The sequence below is a fragment of the Pseudophryne corroboree genome, chromosome 1 (assembly GCF_028390025.1).
Source record: "Pseudophryne corroboree isolate aPseCor3 chromosome 1, aPseCor3.hap2, whole genome shotgun sequence".
Classification (NCBI taxonomy): Eukaryota; Metazoa; Chordata; class Amphibia; order Anura; family Myobatrachidae; genus Pseudophryne; species Pseudophryne corroboree.
In genome coordinates, this window is record NC_086444.1 from 255170521 (window position 1) to 255190886 (window position 20366).

The window sequence follows — 20366 nt, forward strand, 5'->3', positions numbered from 1 at the left end:
GTGCTGTGTTGGCATCAGTGACAAGCTTGATTGAAGTTCCCCTTAAGCACTTTGTAGGCGTTCCCAGGTCAGGGTCTGCATTTTCTGATGCATATTTCCTGGCCCTGAATGAGTGAACAGTCCGGCCATCCTGCATAACCTGTGGGTGAAACACTCACAATCTGAGTAGTGTGTACACAGCTTGACCTCCTGTGACCCCGTACATACTGAGCTAGAAATAGTTCAGTGTGTACAGCCTTCTATAGGATCGGTAGATTGGCATCTAAAATATTAATCACATACTGTAAAGGCCCATACACTCTGGGCGATTTTAAGCTGAAAGCAGATCACTTTTAGTGTTTTGAGCTGCTTTCAGCTCAAAACCGCCCAGTGTGTATGCACACGCGATGAGCGCTGGTGCGCGCTCCCGCTTCATCGCCGGCGACCGCCATTCATCTACTGATATTACCAGTAGATGAACGGCGGGGTGAGTGGCTTTCCATAGCGTTCTGCTATGGAAAGCCGCTCACCCCCGCTGACATCGCTGGGCAGAGGGAAAACTCGCTCAGTGTGTATGCACCTTAAGATAAACCACATCTGTAATCATTGGGCAATAAGATCAGCTCATAGTTTATATAGTTGCAGCTGTGAAATGACTGCTTTGATCCGAGCTTTCAACATATAGCTTAAGACATAGGTTTCAATTAAGTTTCTTTAGGCAACATTAGTCTGAGTGGAGTTACCCATGTAAGTTGTTCATTAATGCAGCTTTGAGCAGTCTAGTGTAGGTTAGACTAATTTATACGTGTTGCTATAGCTGAATTATGGAATCAACCATGGTCAGTGATTTTAGTCATGCCATACATCCCTGGGTAAATAAAGCTGCTAAATATGTACTTCTGATTCTTGAATGATTTCATCTCATTGTGTACGTCTTCCCTGCGTGGGTTATCTCTCCATCGTATTGCTGCAGCAAGAACCAGGACTGATTTCCCACCAGTTTTGCGGCCAGTAGTTGCTCCAGTTCCACGTTTCTGAGCGACACGTGCTAGCTTACACCCTATCGCTCTCTTTTCCACTGACCTAAATCAGATACCCCTCTCAGTGGTATGGCTTCTCTTGGTATGGCTCCCCACCTCTGGAGCCACCACTAACTGCCACCCCACGTGCTGCCAAACATTGCCGTCCGGAACTCGCTGGCAGTTGGTGTGGCTCGTCTGTTTGAATTTTGGACTCGGCTGCTGCCACCCCTCTAGAGCCGCCACTGCTTCTCACCTTTACTATTCTTGAGTATCACTAAGACCATTTATGCAGGGAGACGATTCCTCCGTGCCAAGTCACCCATGTAAGGTTTGTAGCGATTGCATGCATACCTTTGTACACTAAAAAGTATTATTATTTTTTTTAATATATCTACGCTGGTCAATGTAATTTGTTTCTGGGTTTTGTACAGTGTGTGCAAAATACTTGTCACTGAGATGGAAGGGAAGCATAGTGCATCAGACATATGAATATAATTGCCGAAACGGTTTTGCTGTGACTTGGATTTTTTTTTTTTTTGTTTAATAGGGAAATTTAGGACAGCTCACTGTGGCTAGGGTCACAGACAATTGACAGGGTGTTATGTGAGGTATGCTGCAGTACTTGTCATTTTTTTATAGGGTTATTATAACATGTGTTTTCAATATTCTAGCTTTCATTTTTATTCATATTTTGAAGCCCCCTTCTGTGTAGCTTGTCATCTGTTGTTATATCTCTCCTCCTGACCTCCGTGTCAGTGACATGTTATATTGTTGCCTACTAATTAGAGAGTCTGGAGATCCCACTTTTCTGGCCCTTTAATCTTCCAGTGGTTACTGGAATCAGCACATTCTGTCATGTGTGTCACACATAGAAAAGACATTTTAGCACATTGTATGTGTACATTATAAGTAGTAGGTAGTTGCCCCAGCTGAGACTGGAGAGGAATATGCGTACAGCGTACATTCATTGTTTCTGCAGCAGGGTACACTGGTATTCCACAGGGAATAACATCGGGGTGTAGAGTTGGATCTTGATCCAAGGCACCAACAAGCTAAAGCTTTGACTGTTCCCAGGATGTACTGCACCGCCTCCTCTATAGCCCCGCCTCAAGGCACTGGAGCTCAGTTTGTAAGTTGGTGCCTGCAGTGCAAATCACTAACAGGTGGGGCTGCGCTAGGCAGCCCTGAAAAGATCTTTTTAGAAGACTTCAAGGGCCGCAGCACTTTCTATGTCTTTATGACGTGCTGTGCTGCGGCTCCATCACCTCCCGTAGCGGCATACTTCTGCGGCCTGGTTCCCGGGTACTTGCAGCGGAGACACACCGGTCTTTCAGGCACACCACCGCTGTCATTCTCCAGGATCGCATGGCTGCACTAAAGGGAGGAGGTAAGAGGGTCCCCCAGGCGAGTCCCGCCGGTAAATCGCGATCCATTCGCGGCCCCAGGAGACGGACCGCGCCGCTGGCGTGGACACTGTGTCGCACAGGGACCCGTCTATATCCACCAGGGCAAGGAGCACAGGTCGAATTGATTAAAATCCATTTGTAAAAGGCTCCACAGTACCCGTGGTGAAGTCCAGCAGAGGGGATAAGGCGCTGACCTGTAACCCCTCCCCCAGCTCCGGGCACCATCTACTGCTGGTCTTCCCGCCCTGAAGCTGCATCTCTCTCTCTTCCTCACTCCCTGAAGAGATTTTGGCGCCATTACATAGCTGGGCTTATCTCTGGGACTGCTGGGCACTGCCTCCTCTGTAAATCCGCCTGTATCATCAGCGTTGTGCATTTACAGACACTTTAAGTATTCTACATGTAATTTTAGACAGTGTTAGTTCAGAACAAGTGTACTGCTATCTGAATATTTATTACAAGTATTCTGTGATATACATCCAGTGTTTACTGTGCATTGTTATATCTGTATACATACCTATATGTAATTACTAGTCCAGTGCAGTTTTATTGTTTATATGTAATAATTCCTGCATTGTACCTGTGACCGACTGTGCCTGTAGCTGCTGTGTGGATTCCATTCTTGTGTATCACACGTTTGCTATCACTATGGGGGGTCATTCCGAGTTGTTCGCTCGTTATTTTTTTCTCGCAACGGAGCGAATAGTCGCTAATGCGCATGCGCAATGTCCGCAGTGCGACTGCGCCAAGTAAATTTGCTATGCAGTTAGGTTTTTTACTCACGGCATTACAAGGTTTTTTTCTTCGTTCTGGTGATCGTAATGTGATTGACAGGAAGTGGGTGTTTCTGGGCGGAAACTGGCCGTTTTATGGGTGTATGTGAAAAAACGCTACAGTTTCTGGGAAAAAAGCGGGAGTGGCTGGAGAAACGGAGGAGTGTCTGGGCGAACGCTGGGTGTGTTTGTGACGTCAAACCAGGAACGACAAGCACTGAACTGATCGCAGATGCCGAGTAAGTCTGGAGCTACTCAGAAACTGCTAAGAAGTGTCTATTCGCAATTGTGCTAATCTTTCGTTCGCAATTTTGATAAGCTAAGATTCACTCCCAGTAGGCGGCGGCTTAGCGTGTGCAAAGCTGCTAAAAGCAGCTTGCGAGCGAACAACTCGGAATGACCCCCCATATTCTGTACCCTGGGGAACTAGGTGCGTCAGGGTCTCATATAATATATAGTGCTACACAGGGTATACTGTTTGTATTTCTCACTGTGTTTTTCAGTCACCCCACACCACTTAAATCCTCTGTGCTCTGTATTTAAGGTCACAAAACACAGCAGATTATTTGCTGGTTTTTGTGTTTGTCTGGCTATATTGTTCTGTTACGTCCTAAGGCTACATCCCATACAATGTCTGCTACACAGGACGGGACATCCGCGATGCTCCTGCATTATGCAGTGCTGTCGTCACGGATTCACCAGCGGGGGAAGTGTTAGCTGTTGGTTCAGGAGCTGGGGGTCATACATCTCCCAGTCCGTCTGTGGCACCTGTGGTCAATCAGGACCCACCTTGGACAGCTTTTTCAAATATGCTGACTACGCTTATTACGTGTCTCATGCCCCCTGTGGGGCCTCCTGTGCCATTATATCTACATATTGTCCCTGTAGTTAATCCGCCATGGGCGGATACTTTGTCTTCCCAGTTACAACAATTAAATCAGACTTTGGTTAGACAAAAGTCCACCCCACGTCCCTCTGGGGCCAAGGGGTCAAAGCGGGCCATTTCTTCCTCACAATCCACTAATATTTTGGATAATTCTTCCGATAAAGATAGGGAATATACTGATCCATCAGACACTGATACAGTTGCTTCTGATGAGGAATCTACAACCCAGGTTGATGTTCCTGACCTTCTGGAGGCTATCAAGCTGATTCTCCAAATTAATGATGACATTGAGCCTCCTGTTACATCTAAGAAACCGGATAAGTTTAAACGTCAGAAGGTTGCTAAAGTAGTTTTACCACATTCTCACCTTTTAATTGACATACGTCAGGAATCCTGGTCATCTCTAGGAAAGAAGTTTTCCCTGACTAAAAAGATACTAGCTCGTTATCCTATGCCTGCGGAGTTTAGTAACAAGTGGGAAACTCCACCGCGGGTGGACTCTCATGTCGCCCGTCTTGTGGTGTCATCTACTCTGCCTGTCACCACTGTCACCCCACTGAAGGAACCGACAGATAAGCGTGTAGAGGAATGCCTGAAGTCTATTTACACTCTTACCGGTGCTGTACGTAGACCCACTATGGCTACCTCTTGGGCGGCAAAAGGAATCGAAGCATGGGTTCAGGCAATTGAGGATGAGCTACCTCAGGATTTTTCTGACATTACCAGACAATATCTGTTGTATATTACAACTATATTACAACTCTCACTATATTCGGGAAGCGGCCTCTGATGCAGGGGTCATGGCAGCCAAGGCATCTACTACATCTATCCTGGCTCACCGGATTCTGTGTTTGAGGTCCTGGAAAGTGGCCCTGGACTCTAAAAAGAACTTGGAGGTACTTCCTTTCAAGGGAGACATGCTTTTTAGGGAGGATCTGAACAAGATTGTGACTGACTTGGCGACGGCCAAGACTGCATTTCTCCCAAGTACTAATACTTCTACTCAGAACGCTAAGAGTACCACTTTTCGTTCCTTTCGACCTCCAAGAAAAGCAAAAGGTCAAGCGTACCCGAGACAGGCTCGTACTTCCAAAACTACTAAGCCCAAATCTAAACAATCCTGGGCCACCCGTCAGCCTGCTTCCAAAAAAGACACGCCTGCTGCATTATGGGGCGGGCCTCCCCCCTGGGGGACCCCAGGGTGAGAGGCCGACTTCTGCAGTTCGCCCAGGCCTGGTTAAAGACCATTTCAGATGCCTGGGTGTGGGAAGTTGTCTCTCACGGGTATGCAATCTCTTTCAAGAGACGTCCCCCCTCGCCAGTTCTATGCAACAGTTATTCCTTTGGATCCATTGAAAGCGCAAGCTCTACACCTGGTTGTTCAATCTCTCCTGGAAACAGGAGTGGTAGTGCCGGTACCTCTGTCCCAGAGAGGCAGGGGATACTATTCGACCCTGTTTCTAGTTCCGAAACCAAATAGTCTTTCCGGCCTATCGAAGCCGCATGGCAATGATGGAAGTGTCAAAAATCCTCCAATGGGCGGAACGCCATCTGCCAGCCATATTGGCAGTGTTCATTCCGGGAGTCCTCAACTGGGAAGTGGACTTCCTCAGTCATCAGGACATGCACACCGGAGAGTGGAGTCTTCATCCCTAAGTCTTTGAACTCCTAGTGGACAAGTTGGGCCTACCAGATGTAGACCTGATAGCATCTCGACACAATCACAAGGTTCCGGTCTTCGGAGCAAGGATGAGGGATCCTCAAGCAGCGTTCGTGGATGCACTGGCAATTCCATGGAACTTTCAGCTGCCATATGTGTTCCCTCCAGTGTCACTCCTGCCCAGGGTAATACGGAAGTTGAAGCAAGAAGGAGGAATACTACTTCTAATCGCTCCAGCGTGGCCCAGAGGGCATTGGTTCTCAGACCTGCAGGGTCTCTCAATAGAGCGTTCTCTTCTAGTTCCTCAACACCCAGACCTCCTCGTTCAGGGCCCTTGTGTCTAGCCGAACCTGGCCAGACTGGCTTTGACGGCGTGGCTCTTAAAGCATCACTCCTGAGAGCAAAAGGTTTCTTTGAGGCGGTCATTCAAACTATGTTGAAAGCCCGTAAACCAGCTTCGGCTTGGATTTATTACAGAGTCTGGAATTCGTACTTCACCTGGTGTGCTGCTAAGAATTATGATACTTTAAAAACTTCCAGACTTTTGGCTTTTCTACAGCAAGGCCTAGACTTGGGCCTTCGTCTGGCCTCCCTCCAGGTTCATGTATCTGCCTTGTCGGTGTGGTTTCAGAGAAAAATTGCGTCTCTTCCTGACGTTCACACCTTTTCACTCAGGGTGTTCTACGGATTCAGTCTCCCTATGTCCCTCCTATGGCTCCATGGGATCTGTCTGTCATCTTGAATGCCCTGCAAGAGTCTCCATTTGAACCTCTTGAGTCTGTGGACCTTAAATGCCCTACGCTTGAGGTCGTATTTCTGTTGGCTATCACCTCTGCTAGGAGGGTGTCGGACTTAGGCGCTTTGTCCAGTCGTCCACCCTTTCTGATTTTTCACTGTGACCGGGCTGTTTTCGAACTCGCCCTGGTTATTTGCCTAAGGTGGTATCTATTCACCTTAACCAGGAGATTGTGGTTCCTGCCTTCACCTCTTCTGGTCTATCCTCTAAAGAAAAATCTTTGGATGTGGTACGGGCTCTCTCCATGTTTATGTGGAAAGGACTGCCTCTATCAGGAGGTCAGATTCTCTTTTTGTACTTTTTTGTTTTCACAAACATGGCTGGCCTGCAAATAAGCAAACCTTGGTCAGATGGATTAGAATGGTGATTGCACAAGCTTATGCGCAGGCTGGGCTCCCAGCTCCTGCTGCTATCAAGGTCCATTCTACTCAGTCGGTTGGACCTTCTAGGGCGGCCCGCCGTGGCTAGTCCGCAGAAAAATTGTGCAAGGCGGCTACGTGGTCCTCTGTGAAAACGTTCATCGGGTTCTGTGCCTTCGATACTTCCGCCTCCCAGGATGCTTCCTTTGGACGCCGAGTTCTTGTTGCCGCTACAGTGCATCCCCTCCCATGAGGAACTGCTTTAGGACATCCCCAATGTTATTCCCTGTGGAATACAAGTGTACCCCGCTGCAGAAAAGGAGATTTATGGTAGATTTACCATTGTTAAATCGCTTTCTGCAAGGTACACTGGATTCCACAGGGCGCCCACCCTGATGCACTTAGCTTCTTTGGGTTTGTATGGCATTAGCCACTAGTACCTTCTCCTGTCGTGAGAATGTGGTTCTATGCGACTAACATCTACCGTCTCTCTTACCTGCTAGTGCATTGGACTGGTTAACAAAACTGAGCTCCAGTGCCCGGAGGCGGGGATATAGAGGAGACGGTGCAGTGCATCCTGAGAACAGTCAAAGCTTTAGCCTGTTGGTGCCTCAGATCAAGCTCCAACTCTACACCCTGTAGAATCCAGTGTACCTCGCAGAGAGAGATTTAACAATGGAAAGTCTACCCTAAAGCTCCTTTTTGATGCAATTGCACTTCCTTTGGATTTGAAATATTTTAGTTGTCATGTACCTTACCACCTACATCGGGATTAAAACACCAGTTGACTTCACACAAAGGCGGCAGACATCTTCTTGTATTCATCCCATCACTTTTTACATTCAAATTACTGTTTAATGGTCCCTAATTTAGTCAGAATACTTAAAATGTTAGAACTCCTAAAGCCAAAAGTAACAAATTTAAGTATTAATTATATTCGTATTTATTTCCATTAGCATTGACTTCTTTGTGTGATGATAATAATTTCACTTCAAAATCCTTTTAGAAAATGCACACACCGACACAAACTATAGAATATAGTGACACATTTTTAATGTGAATGAGATGTTTAATTGACTCTTCTCTTTTATTTCCAGGTATTTAGAATAGAAGTGTTAGTGAATGGAAGAAAACATTTTGTTGAAAAGCGGTACAGTGAATTCCATGCACTCCATAAAAAGGTAATACCTAATCATTGCCCAGCAGCCATGCGTGCCTTAGCTTGTTATACCATACCAGTGTCCTCTCGTGTGTCTGCACTGACAGTACAAAAACTGCTTGTCATTTGGTTGCTAAAGGTTTAAATGACAGCTGAGAACCTCATAAAATGTTCCCAGCACATCACTGACGCCACAGAGTTGTCACTGACAGGCTGACTCTTGTGACTACACGGGACACCATGATTGCTCCTTCATATTCATGTCATTAAAAACAAAAACTTCTTTTTCACAGCTGTACTTTGCATTTTGGTAGTAAGAGTCAAAAAATGTGCATTTATTTCAAGAAGACTTGCAAAAAGATGGCATTTCCATGATTGCGGCCCTTGATTGGTCCTCCTGCTGCTATCCTTTAGTGCCCAAAGGTATGAGAAAAACATGGAACCACTGGGAAAATGGCAGCACGCAGCAACACCTGGTTCGCTGGTGACTGGTGCCCTGAATACGTTTATTTTTCAACATTGTTTGGAGTGTAGATTTAAAAGGACATATATGTACATTCCTTGCAGTGGTTTATTCCTGGGTATTTTCTAAGTAAACCTATACCTGGCACATTGTGCCAATTACAGCTGGACTGTCATTTTTTTTTTTTTAAGTATGTTTTGATTCTGCCCAGAATTCTGGAATGCCACTCAAACTAAATGTTTGCAAAACAATCATTTACCCCTTACCTGTGGTGTATTTATTTTGAACTTGATCTGTAATAGATAATATAACAGTTATAGTGGATCATAAGACAAATATTTTATTTCAATATGCGTGAATAGGACATCTTTGAGGCGGATTTAATCACTGACTTCTTCAGGCTGCTCTCATATATAGATCTGCATGTCATGTTATTCCTTGAGTTCACCTATTCTGGAAATACTGTAGACAGGCAGATGCAGATGGTTCTTTCTAGTCAGGGGCAGTGAGAAGATGTCTAAGCTCAAGCGTTGGGAACCCTTGTAATGACAGCAGAAAGTATAATATATATATATATATATATATATATATATATATATATATATATATATAGAGAGAGAGAGAGATATTTATAATATATATAGATATATTCAAAAAACTTGCCCCGTCACTCCTCTGAAATAACTGGCTGTGGTGCCCTTCCTTGTGGACCAGCAGGCCCACCGGTATGCAGTCGAAAAGATTAGGTGGCACTCACAGACTTGTAATCAACGTGAAAACTCCGCCAGGAGATTTATTGTGCAAAACAAGTAACGTTTCGGGGACGTGTCCCCTTCCTCAGACAACCAAAACATAACACGTGCATTGTATAAATAGTGTATCATGACCCCACTTACCCCCTTCATCATGACTCCCAGCTGCGTGGACCACGGCTTGCCTCGGCGTCTCCCGACCCGCACTTCCGGTTTCGGCGTCACCGCCCAGCCGGAAGTGACGCAAGCGGGCTTCGCCGGTCACCATGGAGACGCACCGGGAGCCCTAGCAATACAAAAAACAAAACAAAACACGAATACTTAATTGCGGTGAGAAACTGACACATGATAAAACAACGCTCAATCGGAGCTAGAGTGTCAGAAAAGTAAATAACAGGTAAAATCACTTCTTAAAACACAAACATTTAAAAACGAGAATGGTGTTAAAAAAGTGTTGATAACATTAAAAGGTGACAAATAAAGCAGGTGCTGCAAAATCTTAACTCCGGTGCTCTTTTCTTCTAAAATATCTACCTGGGTGGCAAGGAGCTAGAATGGCTCCTAGTCTACAGGGCAGTGTGCAAATGTTATAATGTATGGTCCTAAGTAGGGTTACCCCACAAAAATGGAATCTATCACTAGATGGCCCTACTCCTTCACCGCAGTGATTCTTGGGTCGGTATCCTTATTACCCCAAAGTTACCCCAAAATTGATTGCCACATGCTTTAGACTCACAACGATATGGATTAATTCATAGAAAATTAATTAGTCCAAGGGACTCATTTAGCCCTTTGGGGGCTAAGCAATCCAGGCGGAAAATCCACCTGGATTCCAACTGCAGCAATTTCTTTCCTCTATCACCACCTCTTAGAGAAGCTGGAACATGATCGATGGCCCTATATCTCAGACTCGCCAGTGGGTGGTGCTTTATGGCAAAGTGTCTTGCCACCGGTTGGTCGCTAGTCCCAGAAGCCAGGGCTGCCCGTATGGCTGACCTGTGTTGAGTTAGTCTGACTTTTAATTGGCACTCCGTTTTGCCCACATAATAGAGTCCACATGGGCACACTATTATGTAAATGACAAAACGGGACGTGCAAGTGAGTGGCCACCCGATCTTCAATCTCTGGCCGGTGTGTGGATGGGGAAAAGATTCTCCCACTAGGAAAAATGAACACGTCGTGCACCCCAGGCATTTAAAGCATCCATTTTTCTTGCTCAAAAAATGCCTGGGTGCATTCTTGGCGTCAAAACCTGTAATATCGGTCTTGACCACCAAGTCTTTCAGATTTTTGCCCCTGGAAAAACTTGCCAACAGTTTACTCTTTTGAAAGCATTTTAGCTCTGGGTCCGTAGTAACCATCCGCCACATGTTCCTAACTTGTTTAACCAAGGTCGGGCTGTTGGCATTGTACTCCGTTACCCATGGAATGGTTTCTCTGGGCAGGGTTTTATTACGCTGTTTAGCCTGTTTTTGAAAATTGGTCAATGCCCTGTCTCGTGCTTTCTTAAGCTCAGTTCTAGCAAAACCTCGCTCACTAAATTTAGTTATCATCTCCTCAAGCTGCATCTCACGTATGTTAGGATCTGTATTATTTCTGCAGACTCTGAGGAGTTGTGAGTAGGGTAAACTGCGGATCATCGCTTTGGGATGGGAGCTTTCGGCTCGGAGCACTGTATTCCGATCCGTGGGTTTTTTGTACAGGGATGTCACAACCTTTCCCTCGACAAGCTGAATCCGGACATCAAGATAACAGACGTCTGTCTTACTTGATGTCCAAGTTAATTTGATGGGACTATTCGTGTCATTATGTTTCAAAATAATGTCGATGAGTTTTTGTATATCATCATTCCACCAGACCAGGAGGTCATCGATGTAGCGGAAATACAGGGAGATTTTACTTGAGATGTTAGTGTCTATGAAAAAAAGGTCCCGTTCCACCTCCCACATGAAACTATTAGCAAATGCTGGGGCCACCGGTGACCCCATCGAGCAGCCCTGGAGTTGCCTATAAAACTTCCCATTGAACAAAAAGAAATTATGTGTCAATGTGAAAGTCAGTAATTCAATAAATAGATCAATATCAGGACCCGAGTAGAGGCTATTGCCCATGATCAGCCGTCTAACTGCCTCCAGCCCCTCCTCGTGAGGGATACATGTATAGAGGCTGGTCACGTCCAATGTGACCATGCTTGTTTCACTGGGAACCTGTCCCAAGCCTGCTAGTCTCTCTAACAACATATTCGTGTCCTTCAGATACGTAAAAGTGGCCTGTACACAAGGCTGCAAGAACGTGTCTAAGTACACCGCCACTGGTTCGCACAGAGACCCCCGGGCCGAGATGATAGGTCTCCCTGGTGGCCTCTGTGCGTCCTTGTGGACTTTCGGCAAAGTGTAAAATATTGGCACAACCGGGCATTTAGTAGTTAATTTGTCACAAATTACCTGTGTTATTAACCCCTCTTCCACCGCTCTTTTAAGAATAGTATCAAGCTTTTGTTTAAAAACCGGTGTGGGGTCACGGTCAAGTTGACAATATGTTTTGCTGTCACTAAGCAGCCTATCACATTCTGCCACATATAGTGTTGTGTCCTGAATGACGACTGAGCCCCCCTTATCGGCGGCCCTGATCACAATGTCAGTCCTCTGTTGCAGATTTTTCAATGCTTGCCGTTCATCTCTGGGTAGATTGTGTTTCACTGTTGGTGCTACAGTTCCCGTGATGCCATCCATTAGTCTGTGGAAGGTTTTCAAGGTCGCATTATTTGACTGTGGGTCAAATCTGGAGCGACTGCCCAGTTTGGAGATACGGCTAGGTAGTGTCGGTTCAGGATTTGCCGTCGGGTGTTTAAAGAAATGTTCCTTAATCTTTAAAGAACGTGCCAATTTGAATGATTCCACCTTCCAGTTGAATGGATTCATGTAGTTGGTAGGGATAAATGTGAGTCCTTTGCTGAGCAGTCTTTGTTCAGGGTCTTGAAGGGTGTATGAGGACAGATTAAAAATTAAGTGGCTTTGTTCTTGGGTGGTCTTCCCACTCTGCCTCCTCGTTTGGCCTCCCCGTCTTGTTTTGGTCTTCCCCGGGAGGAGGCCACTGCCCGGGTGTTGGCCCCTAAAGGGGTCACGGGTTTTCTAGCTTCATAACCTGTTGCTCCCCCTTCATCGTTATCACTGGCAGAGGTACTTGAGAAACGTACCCGTTGTGGTCGTCTCAGATTACCAGCTCCTCGGCCCCGTCCTCGGGTTTGGGTACTCTGCCCCAGCCAGGTGTATACTCGATGCTGGGCATAATCAGTAACAACCTTTTTGTGTTTCTCTTTCTTATATTTGACCAGGTTGTTTTTATATTCGTCAAGTTGGGCCTTTAATTTAGAGACCCAATCAATGGACTTGTCAGCAGTCATGGTGGTCAGATGTTCGGTTTCGAATGCGCTGATTTTTTCAGTTGTTACTTTTAGCTCCCTCGTGGACTCCTCTATGACCAGTAACATGAGGTCCATGGAGCATTTGTTGAGAATTGAAATCCAGCGCTTGCAGAAGGTGGTATTGTACCGGCCAATGGTTGGAATATTATGGACCCTGAAGCCACGGGGTATGTGTTTTGCCCTGTAGTAGTCGGACAAGGTGCGGCTATGGTAGAGGAAATCCAACTCTCTTTTCTTTAATTTAAACAGTTCACGATAGACCTCAGTACTAGATTCCGTATAATCGTCTGACAGTGCCCTGTCTTTGTGTAGAATCTTCTCAGCATCTATGTCCGAGAAGCTGAGCGTCTCGTAATTGTCACACTCTAATAAGAATGACGTGAAATCACCCTCACCTTCCGATGTCGCCATTCTGAGTTCTTAAGCCGGTCCCGGTGCTGCACCTGATTGTGAATGTGCTTCTCACCAACGTGTCGACACCGTGCAAGTCGGTGTTTAAAGTGGATAAAAACAGAGTGAACTTCCGAGGGAGGAGGTCTTGTTGGAGGGTGCCATGGGCTGGTTCAACGAGCTTATCTACCGCAGCAGGGCGTGAAACCAAATATTTTCAAAAAACTTGCCCCGTCACTCCTCTGAAATAACTGGCTGTGGTGCCCTTCCTTGTGGACCAGCAGGCCCACCGGTATGCAGTCGAAAAGATTAGGTGGCACTCACAGACTTGTAATCAACGTGAAAACTCCGCCAGGAGATTTATTGTGCAAAACAAGTAACGTTTCGGGGACGTGTCCCCTTCCTCAGACAACCAAAACATAACACGTGCATTGTATAAATAGTGTATCATGACCCCACTTACCCCCTTCATCATGACTCCCAGCTGCGTGGACCACGGCTTGCCTCGGCGTCTCCCGACCCGCACTTCCGGTTTCGGCGTCACCGCCCAGCCGGAAGTGACGCAAGCGGGCTTCGCCGGTCACCATGGAGACGCACCGGGAGCCCTAGCAATACAAAAAACAAAACAAAACACGAATACTTAATTGCGGTGAGAAACTGACACATGATAAAACAACGCTCAATCGGAGCTAGAGTGTCAGAAAAGTAAATAACAGGTAAAATCACTTCTTAAAACACAAACATTTAAAAACGAGAATGGTGTTAAAAAAGTGTTGATAACATAAAGGTGACAAATAAAGCAGGTGCTGCAAAATCTTAACTCCGGTGCTCTTTTCTTCTAAAATATCTACCTGGGTGGCAAGGAGCTAGAATGGCTCCTAGTCTACAGGGCAGTAGACTAGGAGCCATTCTAGCTCCTTGCCACCCAGGTAGATATTTTAGAAGAAAAGAGCACCGGAGTTAAGATTTTGCAGCACCTGCTTTATTTGTCACCTTTTAATGTTATCAACACTTTTTTAACACCATTCTCGTTTTTAAATGTTTGTGTTTTAAGAAGTGATTTTACCTGTTATTTACTTTTCTGACACTCTAGCTCCGATTGAGCGTTGTTTTATCATGTGTCAGTTTCTCACCGCAATTAAGTATTCGTGTTTTGTTTTGTTTTTTGTATTGCTAGGGCTCCCGGTGCGTCTCCATGGTGACCGGCGAAGCCCGCTTGCGTCACTTCCGGCTGGGCGGTGACGCCGAAACCGGAAGTGCGGGTCGGGAGACGCCGAGGCAAGCCGTGGTCCACGCAGCTGGGAGTCATGATGAAGGGGGTAAGTGGGGTCATGATACACTATTTATACAATGCACGTGTTATGTTTTGGTTGTCTGAGGAAGGGGACACGTCCCCGAAACGTTACTTGTTTTGCACAATAAATCTCCTGGCGGAGTTTTCACGTTGATTACAAGTCTGTGAGTGCCACCTAATCTTTTCGACTAGATATAGATATATATATATATATATATATATATATATATATATATATATATATATATATATATATATATATAATACCGAATAGGGGTTCTAGCGACCAATGGTGTGGTATTTGTAAGTTTTACCAAATTTATCACAATACTAGGATGTATATATAATTAAATAACAATATTTTATTTTACAATAATATAAAAAATGACAAGAAAAGTTTTTAAAAATATATATGACTATAAATATACATCCAGTAAATAGGAGCACTCACCAGTCTTCATAATATTTCTTATTTTTATTAGCAGCAAGACATCAATCAAGGGGTGTAATCGACGTTTCGGTTCCAAGTGGAACCTTTGTCAAGATCATAAAGCACAGTAAATGGTCCCCTTATAAACCCTAGTGACCCTCCCCCTAATTAATCAATTACAATCTATCAAATACTCATATCCAACAACAAACAGACAACACTATAAATATAGATATAAAAATCAGTATACAATACAGGGGAATTCTACTTAAAGTGCAAATTGCAAAGTACAAACTACCCCATGAAGAAGTCTGAGAGACGAAACGCGTTGGACCTTTCCCTAGAGACCTTCTGCTGAACCAATTAAGACTCCTAAGCTTTACTTTATCTATTTGGAGCTATCTGTGTACTTTGCAATTTGCACTTTAAGCAGAATTCCCCTGTATAGTATATTGATTTTTATATCTGTATTTATATTCATGTATGTTTTTAAAAACTTTTCTTTTTATAGTATTGTAAAATAAAATATTTTTATTTAATTTTATATATATATATATATATATATATATATATATATATATATATATATATAGAAAGTGTGGCTGCTCCGGCACTCCACAGAGTACTGTGCTGGACTCGTATTGCTCAGGTGCCCTCCCCAACCGGGATCCGGTGGTATGTGGTGGAACAAACGAGGCGGCACTCAGAGGCTGTCACTCCAAAAATATAATTGGTGGAAACAGTGCAAAAAAGGTCACATCAACGTTTCGGGGACCTAGTCCCCTTCTTCAGGATAACAACAGTGCAAAACAGAAGTGTTTAAATAAGGCAGGAAACACTTACCCCCCTGACCCCATCCAATCACATGCTGCAGCGCTGCCCGCCGGCCGCCCGTGCAAGACTTCCGCCTGGCTCACTGGCGTCCCAGCAACCACGGAGATGACGTCACAGAAAGCGACCCCATCGCCATGGAGACCGCTCTCGGTTTATATACTACCGCTATATAGATGACGTATTAATTTTTTGGCGGGGTGAGATCCATGATCTGAGTGCTTTGATCAAATCTCACAACCAGTCTGATAGTCCAGCCAAACTCACCATGAATAACAGTCCCGTTGAAATCTGTTTCCTCGACATTTCCATCAAAATAGATGACGGTAAAATTACCACGTGCCTTTACAGAAAACCCACTGACCGCAATACGATTTTGCGTTATGATAGTTTTCATCCCCGATCCACCATCAGGGGTTTGCCATACTCTCAGTTATTGAGAGTATGTAGGGCAAACAACAGCGAGTCCAGTAAAGCAAGTCAACTAGATGAGATGGAAAACAGATTTTTAACGAGAGGGTATCCCATGCCTTTGGTGCGATCAGCTCGCCTCAAAGCAGAAGCCACGCAACAAGACAGCGTGGCCAACCCTAAACGCACCAAAGACATGACAAAAATCATCCCCTGGGTGTGCGAGTACGATGCAGCCAGCCAGGAGACGCAACATCAACTTAGGCAGCTATGGCCCATAGTGACATCAGACCCTGAGTTGCAGATGTTACACGATAAGCGCATCATGCCCAGCTATAGGAAGGGTAGGAGCATTAAGGACATTTTAGTCAAAACCGATATGTCCAAACTGAAAGCGAACCCTACACATATTTTTTAACCAGACGTAATGGCTGTTTTAAATGTACTTGTTGCACAACATGCTCCCACATGTCACCAGGCACCACCATAGCCCACCCTTTTTCAGGTAAACAGTACAAAATTAAATGGCCACTTACATGTAGCACAAAGTTTGTTATTTATGCCATCATCTGCCCCTGTGGGCGGTATTATATTGGCAAAACAGAGTGCCAGTTCAAAATTAGAATGGCCCAGCATAGACAGGCCATCCGTAACGCTTTGGCATCAGGCCACGGTGATCAACCGGTGGCTAAACATTTCGTGGCACACCGACATTCCATGGCCACATTTAAACACCGCATCATTGATCACGTTCCCGATTCAATACGAGGTGGCGACAGGGGGCGCAAACTGTTACAATTAGAGTCCAGGTGGATCCACAGGTTAAACACCCTGAAACCTGGGGGGCTAAATGAAAATTTGGGGCTCATTAACTTCTTATGATTATTCCTGAGGTGCACAGTAGTTTCTGTGAGCATACGTTGCTTTTAGGCATGCATTATGGGTGCTATAAATTACTAAATTATGCATAGGACATCATGTTTATACTGTCCAAGCATCCAGGAAGCCTTGGCAACGCATGACTGTTATCACATTTTATTTTTAATACTGCAAGTTGTTTCCATGCACTTTTAGATTATATATGTCCATATTTTTATACGTGTATTTTTATATGTGTATGTATCACTGTATATAACTGTTTTGCAGCTCGCACTTGCACTTTATTTTAATAATCACTGCCATATTGACCCAGTGAGGTCATCCTAATGTTTCATCACTGTGATTTATATATGTCCACATTTGTTCGTTTTTTCACAGCTCACAGCGTTGCCATGGTAACGCAGCTGACTTCCGTGAGAGGGCTCCGGATCCCGCGAGACTCTGAGAGGTTTTTTTTTTGGAGTGACAGCCTCTGAGTGCCGCCTCGTTTGTTCCACTATATATATATATATATATATATATATATATATACTCTAGTGTGGTGATAAATTTGATAAAACTTATAAATACCACACTGTTGGTCGCTAGAACCCCTATTAGGTATTCCCATTTGATTTCATGCAGCAACACACCATTGCTGCCTTTTTAGGGGACAGCTGACGCCCAGATAATTGGGAGTGTGATTCTGTTTGTAATTGGAGTAGTAGTCTCATAAGTGGTGCGGCATGTCTTTGCAATTACATACATACACATATATATATATTCCATAGACAAAAAACCTTACGGTTTCACATGTCCCATTAAGGCTTCTTAGACATGATCGAAATTTCAGAAACCTGTTGTAACTCTTCCACTCAAACTCCAAAAAGCAATGAAATTCCGATCATTAAGGCTGACACCTTAATGGACGTGTTCCTTGCGCAATACAGATATGGTATGCCATCACAGCCTGTGGGTAAGTGCAGATTCAGCACTCTCACAGAGTGACATTGCTGTCACTCACACAATGGTGGAGCTGCTAATTCACAGATTTGTGTGCTCATTGGAATACACACATGCAGTCTATGCAACTGAAGGTCTGAGCAGTTATGTGGTGCTCCCATCCCACACAGTCCTCACAACCATCCCATTCAGTCACAACAATCCCACCTTGTTACAACATCCTTCTAACTCCATACATCCATCTCATTTAGAATACACATTTAGCTCCCTCAAACATCTTGGTTAATTGCTAAAACTATAATACCACATCTACGGTCTATGCATCTACACTTACTTCCCCTACACCCCCATGCTGCTCTGTCTTCCCCAATCCCTACTGCTGTGTTCTCCCATCTGTGCTAGTCTGTACTAATTTATCTGTACCATCTGCCTTTCCCCACCTGTGCCTTGTCTGTACCACCGTTTCCTTCTCTCTGTGCTGCTCAGTTGATTGTAGATGTGCCAAATTTAGCACATCTACAATCATTTACTCTGACATGCAATGTGACGCCCAGCACAGGGCTAGTCCGCCCAGCATGTCAGGCCCTCCCCTCCCCCCGCTGCGCTCCCGGGTACGCACGCACAGTGCAGCCATTGTGCATTCGCACCCCACAAACTAATTCAGACTGCGATCGCTGCAGTCTGAATTATCCCCTGTGTTTCTTTGTCCCCCCCATTAGTGCTGCTTAGTCTTCCCTCTAGCCACACACTTTTGTTCCCCCATCCACAATGCTGTCTCCTCCCTCCAACCAACAACACTCTTACCTCATCCGAGCAGCTTTGTCTTCCGCTCAGACCTTCAGTTGCATAGACTGCATGTGTGTATTCCAATGAGCACACAAATCTGTGAATTAGCAGCTCCACCATTGTGTGAGTGACAGCAATGTCACTCTGTGAGAGTGCTGAATCTGCACTTACCCACAGGCTGTGATGGCATACCATATCTGTATTGCGCAAGGAACACGTCCATTAAGGTGTCAGCCTTAATGATCGGAATTTCATTGCTTTTTGGAGTTTGAGTGGAAGAGTTACAACAGGTTTCTGAAATTTCGATCATGTCTAAGAAGCCTTAATGGGACATGTGAAACCGTAAGGTTTTTTGTCTATGGAATTTCATCGCTTTTTTTAAATTTATTTTTTTTATTCAGAAATGTAAAATTTCACTGTAAGAATAAACATTTGATTTTTTAAATGTTTAATGAAAATGTTCGTATAACATCACTATTCTGTGCAAAATTATTTTATTTACCAAACCGAATTGTTTAAAGTCCGTACACACTTAACGATTTAATGAGCGACGTCGCTCATTTTCCCCCTCCTTGAGCGACATTGCTCGTTTTATCGTTAAGTGTGTATGCTGCCAGCGACGAACGAATGCGCGGCCCCGCGGGTCGGCAACGATCGTCGCTGTCGGTAGGGCATGCATGAAGGATGTGGACTGTCGTCCACGACCTTCGTGCAGGGCTGGCGGGGGCGTGACGTCACTGAGCGATATGAGCGGTCATATCGCTCAGTGTGTACAGTCGGCCGCCGGCCCGGGAGGGGGAAACATTAGACGATGTCGCTCACAGATCGACATTGTTTAATGTGTATGGGCCTTTAGACTTTGGTCAAAATATTTTGCTGCCTTTGCAGCTGATGCAGGGAGGGGGGTAGGCGGCAGCAGCCTGTGACTGAGGCTGGAGGTAGGCGTGAAATGCATTGCTTGTACGTGTGAGTGCGTGGTGTCAGGTGCTGCCTGTGTATGTGTGTGTCAGGTCCTGTGTGTGTGTGTGTGTGCGTGTCAGGTGTTGCGGGTGTATATGTGTGTGTATCAGGTGCTCCGCGTGTGTACAAGTGTATGTCTGGTGCTGTGCATGAATACGTATGTCTGTGTCAGGTGCTGCGTGCGTCAGGTGCTGCGCGTGTACATGAGTGTGCGTCAGGTGCTGCGCGTGTACATGAGTGTGCGTCAGGTGCTGCGCGTGTACATGAGTGTGCGTCAGGTGCTGCGCGTGTACATGAGTGTGCGTCAGGTGCTGCGCGTGTACATGAGTGTGCGTCAGGTGCTGCGCGTGTACACGAGTGTGCGTCAGGTGCTGCGCGTGTACACGAGTGTGTCAGGTGCTGCGCGTGCACACGAGTGTGCGTCAGGTGCTGAGCGTGTACACGAGTGTGCGTCAGGTGCTGCGCGTGTACACGAGTGTGCGTCAGGTGCTGCGCGTGTACACGAGTGTGCGTCAGGTGCTGCGCGTGTACATGAGTGTGCGTCAGGTGCTGCGCGTGTACATGTGTGTGCGTCAGGTGCTGCGCGTGTACATGTGTGTTGCTTCAGGTGCTGCGCGTGTACATGTGTGTGTGAGTAAGGTGCTGCGTGTGTATGTGTGTGTCAGGTGCTGCGTGTGTATATTAGTGTGTCTGATGGTGTGCGTGTATATGTATGTGTCAGGTGCTGCGTGTATATGTGTGTGTGTCAGGTGCTGCGTGTGTAT

The 20366-nt window shown here is 45.4% G+C and overlaps 1 protein-coding gene across 2 annotated transcripts in view; it reads left to right on the forward strand.

The window, feature by feature from the left end:
* Positions 1–20366, forward strand: part of SNX24 (sorting nexin 24) — a 328330-nt gene that overhangs the window by 139605 nt on the left and 168359 nt on the right. For both annotated transcript variants that reach the window (XM_063964216.1, XM_063964215.1), the window contains exon 2: positions 7979–8062. In XM_063964216.1, the coding sequence (XP_063820286.1) occupies positions 7979–8062 (84 nt within the window). The remainder of the gene's footprint in view (positions 1–7978; positions 8063–20366) is intronic.